At 43.5% G+C, this 11,560-nt stretch overlaps 1 protein-coding gene across 1 annotated transcript; it reads right to left on the reverse strand.

The window, feature by feature from the left end:
* Positions 1–9,160: 9,160 nt before the first annotated feature.
* On the reverse strand, positions 9,161–10,354 carry LOC105496943 (zinc finger CCHC-type containing 13). Its single transcript, XM_011767583.2, has one exon. It carries the CDS (start codon positions 10,268–10,270, stop codon positions 9,758–9,760), a length of 513 nt encoding a protein of 170 aa, XP_011765885.1. The 5' UTR covers positions 10,271–10,354; the 3' UTR covers positions 9,161–9,757.
* Between the last annotated feature and the right edge of the window lie 1,206 nt (positions 10,355–11,560).

The following is an 11,560-nucleotide window of genomic DNA, read 5'->3' on the forward strand; positions in this document are numbered from 1 at the left end:
CTACTCTGTTGCAAGGACAGAGGACTGTCTGTATCCTGGGTTCTTGCCTTGGTGTACTGGAAGAATAGAATCACACCTGGGTTTGGAGAATGAGTGCAAAGTTTTATTGAGTGGAGGTGGCTCTCAGCAGATGAGGGAAGCCAGAAGGGGATAGAGTGGGACGGTTTTCCCCTGGAGTTGGGCCGCTCAGTGGCCCAGGCTCTCCTCTGAGTGTCCTGGCCAAACTCTGCACGTTTCTCTGCTGGTCTGGGCCTGCAGCATGCCAGTGCCTGTTGGTGCGTTCCTGTCGATGTCCAGTGGCCCATGTGTTACTCCGCTGATGTGCTCCTCTCTGTGTTTAGCTGCCTGTGTCTTCTTCTGCTGATCTGCTTCTCTGGACGTCCAGCAGCTTGTGTGTGTGTCTGCTAGGATCTAGGGGTTCTTATAGGCACAGGATTGGGGCGTGGCAGGCCAGGGAAGGTCTTGGGAAATTCCACATTTGGGCAGGAAAACAAAAATGCCTGTCTTCACATAGGTCTGTAGGCACAGGCCTGGGGATGGAGCCCTAGGCAGAGACCTCACCCTTACCCCCTTCTGTATCATTTAAAGGGACTATGATCTTCCCTTTCCAGCACTTCCCTTCCATATCACTGGCTGTGCCCATTTCTGCAGGGGTCAGTTCTGGTTTCTTGGAGAAGGTAGCCTTAGGGAGCAATTGTTCTCCTCTCTTCAGGACACACAAGGAAAGTTGAGGATGTGGATGACCTTCAGGCACTTTTTGTCATCTCAGCAAGAACTGAGCAGCTTCCGGGGCTTGGAGGAGAGCTGAGGCTCCCCTTCTTTAGACTAGGGGTTCTCAAAGTTTTTTATTTTTGGTTCTCAAGGTTTTGGAGTTGGTATCCCAAAGGTCATGGTTGAAGCTTCAGTGTTTTCTCCAAGCATATTGCAGCCCAGTTGCATATTGAAACTGGGTGCCCTTTCTCTTCCTGGCTGTGGGGATGTAAAGTGTGGGCTGTAGGGCCTCAGATAACGGCACAATTTTAATCAATTGTTCTGCAAAAAGTTTTCTTCTCTTCCTTGCTGATGCAGAGGGCCAAAATATTACCTTCTTCAAACCAGTGTCTGTGATTTAGCTTCCATTAACCTTGATAATGAACATAAAGGTCCCTGAGCAAGGCTGCCCCTTTTGTACATCCTTGCTGCTCTTCTCCTATGTATAGCTACCAAGTAGCTGGGATTACAGGCATGCGCCACCATGCTCGGCTAACTTGTATTTTTAGTAGAGATGAGGTTTCTCCATGTTGATCAGGCTGATCTTGAACTCCCAACCTCAGATGATCCGCCTGCCTCGGCCTCCCAAAGTGCTGGGATTATAGACATGAGCCATGCGCCTGGCCCTTCTTCTTCTTCTTTTTGGGTTTTTTTTGTTTTTGTTTTTTGTTTTTGTTTTTTGTTTTGTTTTTTTTTTTTTTTTTTGAGATAGAGCTTTGTTCTGTCACCAAGGCTGGAGTGCAGTGGCCCAATCTCAGTTCATTGCAATCTCCACCTCCCAGGTTCAAGCAATTATCATGCCTCAGCCACCTGAGTAGCTGGGATTACCAGCATGTGCCACCACACCTGGCTAATTTTTGTACTTTTAGTAGAGATGGAGTTTTGCCGTGTTGGCCTGGCTCGTCTCAACCCCTGGGCCTCAATTGATCTGCCTACCTTAGCCTCCCAAAGTGCTGGGATTACAGGCGTGAGCCACCACGCCCCACCATGTCTTGCAATAGTTTCTGAATAAAATATTTTTTTACTGATGTCATCCAAAAAACCACCAGGATGGCTAAATAGTAGAAAGGAGAGCTTTATTAGCAATACTGGTCTGCAAGCTGGGAAGAGAAAATCTCCAGCATGGAGAGAGACCAAAGGCATTCTCTTTTCAAAGAAGGGAAGGACGGATTGGGTCTTATACCTCACAGGGCTGGTATCTTACATATTCAGTAGGTTTTGGGGGGAAAGCTATACTATTTATGAGGGGAGCCAAGCACATGCAGCTTGGCTAAGCATGTATGTAACATACATCCCATGTTCACTTTGGGATGAGGTTTTGGTATTAAAATGAGGTAGAATTTGGCTTTTTATGTCAAAATTTAAATTATAGGACACAAGACAGTTTGTGCCCATCCTCTATAAAGTGGCTGAAACTGGCAAAAGGTCTTCAATAGCTTGTCAGAAAAGAATGTTTTTAAGGCTGGTCCTCTGTCCAATCAGACTTACAGTGGTCTGAGTTGTGAATTAGAGTTATCATAATTTTCCTGATAGTTCCTATTGCTAGAGAGTTAAGTAAGAGCGTGGTTTTTCTTGTAGGAATTCAGAAATTTGCCACCCCAGCCAGGCCCTGAACCCTGGACCCATAGGCAACTTTGTTTCCTTAACCTTAGGGTCTGTCTTAGTTGATAAAGAGGAGTTTGATTTGGTCTCTCAGAGCACACTGGCTTAACTAGTGTCTGGCTCTGGTTCTCTTTTGACAGTTTCTCGGTGCTGTGACTGGGACCTAAATGGGAAACACACTGTCAGACTCTTGGACATGACAAGCAGGTCTCCCAGCAAGCACTACTACTTTGTCTCCAGTCAGCTTGCTCATTTGGGCATCTTGTTTTCAGTCCAACCCCAAAATCTAGTGTTTTGGATAAATGTCGGTTTAAGCATTTTGGGCTAGATTTTGATTCTTAAGATTCTGCATATGGTCTAGAAGCTGGATTAGAGTTCCAGATAAATAGACACTGGGTTAGAGTCCAGGGGTTCTCTGTAAGAGTTTAGTCTCTCTAAGAAACAGGCTGGGTTAGAATCCCAGTTTTCTCTCTTCATAAATGTAAGGGTACCATTAGTCAAGGACATGAGCACTTCTTAATCAACCGAAATCCCCCCCCCCACCCTTTCTTTTTTGAGACAGGATCTCGCTCTGTGGCCCAGGCTGGAGTGCTGTGGCATGATCATAGCTCACTGTAACCTCTGCCTCCTGGGCTCAAGTGATCCTCCTGCCTCAGCCTCTGGAGTAGCTGGGACTACAAGTGCATGCCACCACACCCAGGTAATTTTTGTATTTTTTGTAGAGACAGGGTTTGACCATGTTGTTACACAGGTGGGTCTCCAACTGCTGGGCTCAAGTGATCTTACAGGTGTGAGCCACTGTGCCCAGCTGAAATCCCCTCCTCTGAAACTCCTGCTGACTACATGCTTTGCCACTGTAGCATTGTTTACCTTCTTACTGGGAAAATTTTCCTAAAACTCTCTTGACCTACATGGCCCCTCCGGAGCTCCTAGAATATCTGAGTTTGTCTATCTAAGAGCCCTAGAACAAAAAGGAACAAAAATCTTGAAAACACAATTGTCAGCAGGGTGCAGTGGCTCACACCTATAATCCCAGCACTTTGGGAGGCCGAGGCGGACGGATCACCTGAGGTCAGGAGTTCGAGACCAGCCTGACCAACATGGAGAAAACCCATTTCTAGTAAAAATACAAATTAGCCAGGCATGGTGGCACATGCCTGTAATCCCAGCTACTCGGGAGACTGAGGCTGGAGAATCTCTTGAACCTGGGAGGCAGAGGTTGCCATGAGCTGAGACTGCGCCATTGCACTCCAGCCTGGGCAACAAGAGCGAAACTCTGTCTCAAAAAAAAAGAAAAAAAAAAGAAAAAAAAATTGTCCACTTGTTTCACCTGGTATGAAGAACTTGAAAAATAGCAGCCAAATAATTCATACCTCACTCAAACCATTCAAGCTCTTAATGACTTCAGAAAAGTTTTTCTGGTCCAGTAAGTCCCTAGAGTCCTTAACAGCATCCCCATATTCCCCTCTCAGCTCACCTTTGTATCCTTCTCTCCCAGAATGTCCTCCACCAGTTGCACTCCCAGCTGATCAACCTTATAGCTGTATGGTTCACAAGGCCCCCACCTCCTGAAGATGAAGCCAAGTGTATGGCTGGTACCTGTTCCCAAGTGAGTCCAACAGAAGAGATAACATTTAAACCTAGGTATTGGTCTGAATTACATGCCATCAACAAAGACTTTCCTGATCCCCAAAAGAAAAGGTAAAGGTGTATTGAACAATTTAGAACTGTCTTAGGTGTATACTCTCTGGGTTCCCCAATTTGTATCAATTTATCCACCTATTGGTTGGTCCTTTAGTTTAAAAAAGCCAAATGTACCACAATTCCAGAAGACTTTCAAGGATCTCAGACTACCCCCAATTCTCATCAGAAACTGAAAGAAGTAAAAGAAAAATTATTAGGAGAGGATCCATCCCTCAGATCTATCACAGAGACTAGATTTGTCATATATTCAAAATTGTAAACAACAAAGGGATGAAACTGTAGCTAATTATCACCCTCGATTGTTGCCATCGAGACAACATGAAAAGAGTATTTGGGCCTGAAACTGGCTTGCCAAACTGCCTCTGTTCTGGCCACAAGCTTTGAAAATAATCTCAGACTGGAATTCCATGACATTTTCCAGAAAACTTATATTAGCTGACACAATCCAAACATGTCTGAACTCCAGACATTAGCCCAACATTATGAAAAGAGTATTTTTAAAAAATTGGGGGCCGGGCGTGGTGGCTCACACTTGTAATCCCAGCACTTTGGGAGGCCAAGGTGGGTGGATCATCTGAGGTCAGGAGTTCGAGACCAGCCTGGCCAACCTGGTGAATCCCCATTTCTACCAAAAATACAAAAAATTAGCCAGGTATGGTGGCAGATGCCTCAGGAGTATCGCTTGAACCTAGAAGGTGGAGGCTGCGATGAGCTGAGATCACACCATTGCACTCCAGCCTAGATGACAGAGCGAGACTCAGTCTCAAAAAACAAACAAACAAACAAACAAAAAACAAAACAAAACAAAAAAAATTGGAAAATGCAGAATCAAGCTTATGGCATTGACATTAAAATAGTTAGAAAAACCTGAAAAATTTAATCTGTGGCAAACTCCAAAATCACATTCACATTGATTGGGACACCCACCAAAATTGTAAGGAAGAAGGACACATTGTCCAGGTTTTCCTGGACCGCAAGAGGAAGGATAAAAACCTGAGCCCCCCTCCTTAGGGGGCCCTCTGGTTACCTCATCAGAAACTTGTTGACTGTCCTCCAATGCTCTCAACTACCATTAAATTCACAAGGGAAAATTACCCTACAAGTTGAAGGGCATCACCAAAGTTTTCATCGATACCTTTGGCACCACTTCATTTTTTGCCTTCCTTCCTTGGACTCACCCAACTACCAGTGGTGGGTTTTGATAATTTACCTCAAAATTTGCTGCTTTCTCAACCTTTTAACGTTTCTATGAGACCCATCAAAACTCAACACAACTTCCTTCTCATTTCTACTACCCCAGTAAAACTCTTAGGAAAGGATCTTCTTATAAATTGGAGTTTAAAAATTTATTGTACCCTTAAAGGACTTCTACAGGTCCCTGACTCCTCTCCTCCATGATTATGTCTCCTAACATTTTTTTCTGATCTGAGTTACTTTGCCCCCTTCAACCTAGAACTTACTTAACTAAAGATTTAAATAAAGTGTTAGACAGAATTCCTTCATTAGGGGCAAAAAAAAAACTCCACCAAGATTGGGCATATATTGGATGCAGAGCTCCTTAAGGTAGAAATAAATTCTTCTGTACTCCTCCCCAAGATTCCCAAATATCGTTTAAAACGAGAAGAACATGAGTGACCCTGCTCAATAATCCAAAGTTTATTTGATAAGAAAACTTCTTGTCACAACTTCTAATCCAAGCAATACAACCATCTTGGCCATTAAAAAACAAAATGGAGCCAGGTGCACATCTGTAGTCCCAGTTACTTGGGACGCTAAAGCAAAAGGATTGAATGAGCCCAGGAGTTTGAGGCTGCAGTGCACTATGATCATGCCTGTGAATAGCCATCATACTCCAGCCTGGGAAATACAGCGAGACCCTGTTTCCAAAAAAAAAGAAAAAGGGAAATGATATTGCTTAGTCTAAGATCTGAGATCTATCAGTAAAATGGTCAAACATAGATTTCCTTTGGTGCCTGATCCTAACACTATCCAGTTTGCTACCCTTTCTAACACCCAATATTTCATAGACATCAATTTATGTTTTGCCTTGTTGTAGTATTCCCCTTCATAAGAAATCTCAATACATGCTTGCCTTCACCTGTGAAAACCCACAATATACCTAGACCATTATGCCCCCAAAATTTACTGAGACCCTTACCTCTTTCTTGCATACCTTAAATGTCCAGTTGAGGGAGTTAAAATTCTTAGGAGACATCACTTTAGTCCAATATGTAGATGACCTCCTTCTATGTTCTGACATTTATGACAACTCCCTTTTGGACACTGATATCATCTTAAGGCCTTAGAAAGGACCACAAGGTGGCTAGAGATAAAACTCAATGATGATAATTGTGTGTGTGATACCTGGGTCATGATTTCTCAGCCATGGGCAAAACTGTCTCTGGGCCTCTACTATTTAACATTTTACTTTCCCTGAAACAAAATGACAACCAAGAGGAAATGGTAGGATGTGGACACCTAATTTCTCCATGATTGCCTCATTCCTTTATGCTATGACTAGGGAGTCTCCCCAGACCCAGTAATCTGGGATTCCCTATCCAATGATGCTTTTGAGATCCTTAAAGGCTCTCTGCTTTCACCTCTTACCCTTGGACTTCCCAAGTACTCAGCCTTTTTCCTTTTTTGGGCATGAATGAGAGGGTCATATCCTTGGAGTATGATTCCAGCAGCATAATGATCACCACTCAGTTGGGCATATTTGTGCATGTTTACTTCTTTTTTTATTCTGTGACATTGATCTACATGCCTATATCTCTACCTATATCATTCTATCTTGTTTATTATAACTATATATTTTTAAATAAAGTAGACTGATTCTTCCCATTTTATCCTTATTTTTCAAAATTCCTTCAGCTATTCTAGTTCCTTTGCCTTTCTCTACAAATTTTAGAATAATCTATATCTACAAAAAATCTTGCTGGGATTGTAACAGAAATTCCATCAAACCTGTATATCAATTTGAGGAGAATAGATATATTTTATTTGCTGAGCCAATCTATGAACATAATATCTTTCTCCATGTATTTAGATCTTTGATTTCCTTCATCAGTATTTTTTACTTTTCAGCATACAATTACTGTACATGTTTCATTAATTTACACTTAGTTATTTCACTTTTGAGTGACTATTAACTGGTATCATATTTTAATTTTAGCATCCATGTAGTCATTACTAATATATAGAAATACAATTGATTTTTGTATGTTTTCCTTGTTTCTTGCAACCCTGCTATAATCATCAGTTCTAGGAGGTTTGTGTGTGTGTGTGTTTTCCCAGTAATTATTTGAGATTTTCTATGTAGACAATCATGTCATCTGCAAATAGGAACATTTTTGGTCTTTCCTCTCTGATACGTATGCCTTTTATCTTCTATTAGTGCCTTATTGCACTAACTTGAACTTCCATCACTGTGTTGAAAAACATAGTGAGTGAAAAATCCTGAGGCCGGGCGCGGTGGCTCAAGCCTGTAATCCCAGCACTTTGGGAGGCCGAGACGGGCGGATCACGAGGTCAGGAGATCGAGACCATCCTGGCTAACACAGTGAAACCCCGTCTCTACTAAAAATACAAAAAAAATTAGCCGGGCAAGGTGGCGGGTGCCTATAATCCCAGCTACTCGGGAGGCTGAGGCAGGAGAATGGCGTGAACCTGGGAGGCAGAGCTTGCAGTGAGCTGAGATCCGGCCACTGCACTCCAGCCTGGGCAACAGAGCGAGACTCCGTCTCAAAAAAAAAAAAAAAAAGAAAAAGAAAAGAAAAATCCTACATCCTTGTCTCTTTTCTTTTTTCTTTTCCTTTTTTTTTTTTTTTTTTGAGACAGAGTCTTGCTCTGTCACCCAGACTGGAGTGCAATGGTACAATCTCAGCTCACTGCAACCTCTGCCTCTGGGGTTCAAGCGATTCTCCTGCCTCAGCCTCCCAAGTAGCTGGGATTACAGGCATGCACCACCACGCCTGGCTAATTTTGTATTTTTAGTAGAGACGAGGTTTCTCCATGTTGGTCAGGCTGGTCTTGAACTCCCAACCTCAGGTGATCCACCTGCCTTGGCCTCCCAAAGTGCTGGGATTACAGGCATGAGCCACCACACCCAACTAATTTTTGTATTTTTAGTAGATACGGGGTTCCACCATGTTGGTCAGGCTGGTCTCAAACTCCTGACCTCGTGATCCGCCCACCTCGGCCTCCGAAAGTGCTGGGATTACAGGCGTGAGTCACTGCGCCCAGCCCAGTTTTCTTATGTGTATTTTATATACAATGTTCAGAGGTATTTTTTTTTGCATTTAGCCAGAAGAATAGTACTTGTATTTCATCTTCTCAGAAGCAGAAACCCTGTTAGCCCTATCTTATTTTTTAACAGATATTTTGTTCATAAATCAGGAAGACGCTTCAATTTTATAAAATGCTTTTTTAGTCTCTATTGGTGTGCCTTCCTGTTTGTATCTATTAATACAGGGCTTATATAAGCAGTTTTACCTAAAACTTGTGTGGTGGATGTTATATAGTTGTCTACCCGTGTCCCAAAGCATACAGCATGGGTTATGGACTCAAGTACAGAATGCTGGCTGTGACTTTTGCAAGACTACAGGGAGTAGTGCACCTGAAAGTTTTCCACAGAAATATGTGTTTTTTGCTTCCTGATCTTTGCTTTTGTTCCATAGAGACTAAAAATAAGTTTTTTCTTTTGAGATGGAGTTTCGCACTTGTTGCCCAGGCTTGAGTGCAATGGTGCAATCTCGGCTCACTGCAACTTCCGCCTCCCGGGTTCAAGCAATTCTCCTGCCTCAGCCTCCTGAGTAGCTAGTATTACAGGCATACACCACCATGCCTGGCTAATTTTGTATTTTTAGTAGAGATGGGGTTTCACCATGTTAGACAGGATGGTCTCCATCTCCCACCTCGGCCTCCCAAAGTGTTGGGATTACAGGCTTGAGCCACCGCGCCCGGCCAGGTTTATTTTCATTAAACTACACACCCTGTGCAGGGCCAGACAGGGATGTCTCTTTCAGTGTTGTTTGAAAGCTAATGAGGCCAGATAATTCAAAGCCATCAATGTGATAAAATTAAAGTTACTTTGGCAAGGTCATGGATTTTCAGAATCAGCTTTATTTGCCCTATGGATCTCTGAGGAAATATAACCTCCTCAGGGTGGCCTTGTGTATCTAAAACAGAACCACATTCTTTCCCTCTTTCCCCCACATACACATTCTCTTTTTATCCTTTTACCTCCTGTTCTTTTTCTCTCTGGCAATTTACCTTCATCTGACACAATATTTTTCTTGTTAATAGATTCTAGGCCTGTGTTTCTAAACTTGTTCTGATTTGTTCACCAATATGGCAATATGGATCCAGCTCTTCCAATAGTGCCTCCTAATTAAATGTGTGAAATCAAAATACACCAAAAGAACCCCCAAAGTGATTGGTGCTCAGAATGACTATTCAATAACTAGATTTGCCTGTGGGGCAGAAGCAGCACATTAATTGTGGGGCATCTAGCAATGATTAACTTTTTTGAGTTTTTGGTTTTTTTTTTCCTAGCTCTTTCCTCCTTTAACATGGTAATTAAAGCTCACTTGCCTGAGAGTAGCCCAATCTATCGACCTTTTGGTCAGTGAAGTTTTCAGAGAAAATAATACAATTATCAATCAGCAAAAGGAGGGGGGAAGATGACAAAGGGAAAAATTTAAGCGGTAGCCTCACTGGGACATTCCCTGGCTAGATGTCCGGATTCGCCACAGCGGTAGCAGTTGACCTGGCTCGCCTTGCTACAATTGATGGCCACATGACCAGTTTCGCCGCATCGGTAGCACTTGACCTGGGCGCAGTCTTTCTGAATGTGCCCAAGTTTGCCGCAAGAGTAGCATTTCTGCTCTTTCTGATGATCACAATCACAAGCCAGATGTCCTAGTCTGCCGCAGGTATAACAGTGTTGGTCTCTCTCTCGTTTAGGTTCCTTACAGTCTTTGGCGATGTGGCCGCTTCTCCCACAGTTGTAGCAGATGTTTCCGAGAAGGACACAGTTCTTAGCATGATGACCGAACTCACCGCAGCGGTAACAGGTGTAAGATAGGGTGGTGGAACTGCATTGAGAACCTCTGCCATGGCCTCCACCTCCTTGCCCTCCAGCTCCTCCTCTAGGGCATCCCCGAGTCCAATGGCCAGAGCGCCCACACGCGAAGAAATCCTTACTGCTCATGGCTGCGGTGCGATCTTCCAGTGAGCAGGCCCACCTCGGCCCCGGAGGCCCCGGCGCAGCACCCCTTTGGGCGGCTTAGAAAGAAATAACGGTTTTCCGCTACGGGTCTCAGTGATGTCATACAAGGTTTGCACACGGCCCCATTCACGTGTCACAGACATTCCTGACGCCCTTCCCACCCGACTTTCCTCCTACTCAAGAAGCCAAAAGCACAATAATCTGTTAACTAAGAAGTGTTGTTTTCCGTTTTTGTTTGTTTCAACACTTGAATCATTGAGTTTGAATCCCTTCCTATTTAGAAAATTAGACTTGTAGAAGTTTTCATAATTTAGGACTTGGCGGGTGCGGTGGCTCACGCCTGTAATCCCAGCTCTTTGGGAAGGCCAAGGCGGGTGGATCACGAGGTCAAGAGATCAAAACCATCCTGGCCAACATGGTGAAACCCCATCTCTACTAAAAATACAAAAATTAGCCGGACGTGGTGGCACATGCCTGTAATCCCAGCTACTCAGGAGGCTGAGGCATCGCTTGAACCAGGGAGTCAGAGGTTGCAGTGAGCCGAGATGGAGCCATTGCACTCCAACCTGGGCAACAGAGTCAGACTCCATCTCAAAAAAAAAAAAAAAAAAAAAAAAGACTTAGGCTTTCTCTCTGTGGTCTAGTATATGATCAGTTTTTATATATGCTCTACGGACATGGGAAAGAATGTGTAAGATATATGTAATCCAATAAGCAAAAGAAAGAAATTAGAGTAACTCTTTTCTTGTTTTAAAAAATAAGCGTCCATAAAGATAAGAGATACATAAGATAGAAAAATGCCACAGTGAAAAGATTTATGCATGATTTAGCCCATTTTATTGCAAGAATCTTAGCTTTCAATATAATCACCACCATTTAAGTTGTAAAACATAACAGGATTGAAGCATTTAGTATAAAGAAAGTGTTATTACTTGGAAAATAAAAACTACAAAAGCAGGCCAGGTGTGGTGGCTTACAGCTGCAATTCCAGCACTTTGAGAGGCCAAGCAAGGAGAATCGCTTGAGCCCAGGAGTTGGAGATCAGCCTGGGCAACATGGCAAAACCCCACCTCTACTGAAAACAAAACCAAAACCAAAAACAAAACCAAGATAAACATTACCTGGGAGTGGTGGCTGGTGCCTGTAGTCCCAGCTACTCGGGAAGCTGAGGTGGGAGGATCACTTGAGCGAGGAGGTCAAGGCTGTAGTGAGCCATGATTGTGCCACTGCACTCCAGCCTGGGTGACAGAGCAAGACCCTGTCTCAAAAACA

The sequence above is a fragment of the Macaca nemestrina genome, chromosome X, assembly GCF_043159975.1.
Source record: "Macaca nemestrina isolate mMacNem1 chromosome X, mMacNem.hap1, whole genome shotgun sequence".
NCBI lineage: Eukaryota > Metazoa > Chordata > Mammalia > Primates > Cercopithecidae > Macaca > Macaca nemestrina.

What these genes read in the sequence shown, in the direction of transcription:
- LOC105496943 (XM_011767583.2), bottom strand. Translation starts at nt 10,270, where the DNA reads ATGAGCAGTAAGGATTTCTTCGCGTGTGGGCGCTCTGGCCATTGGACT.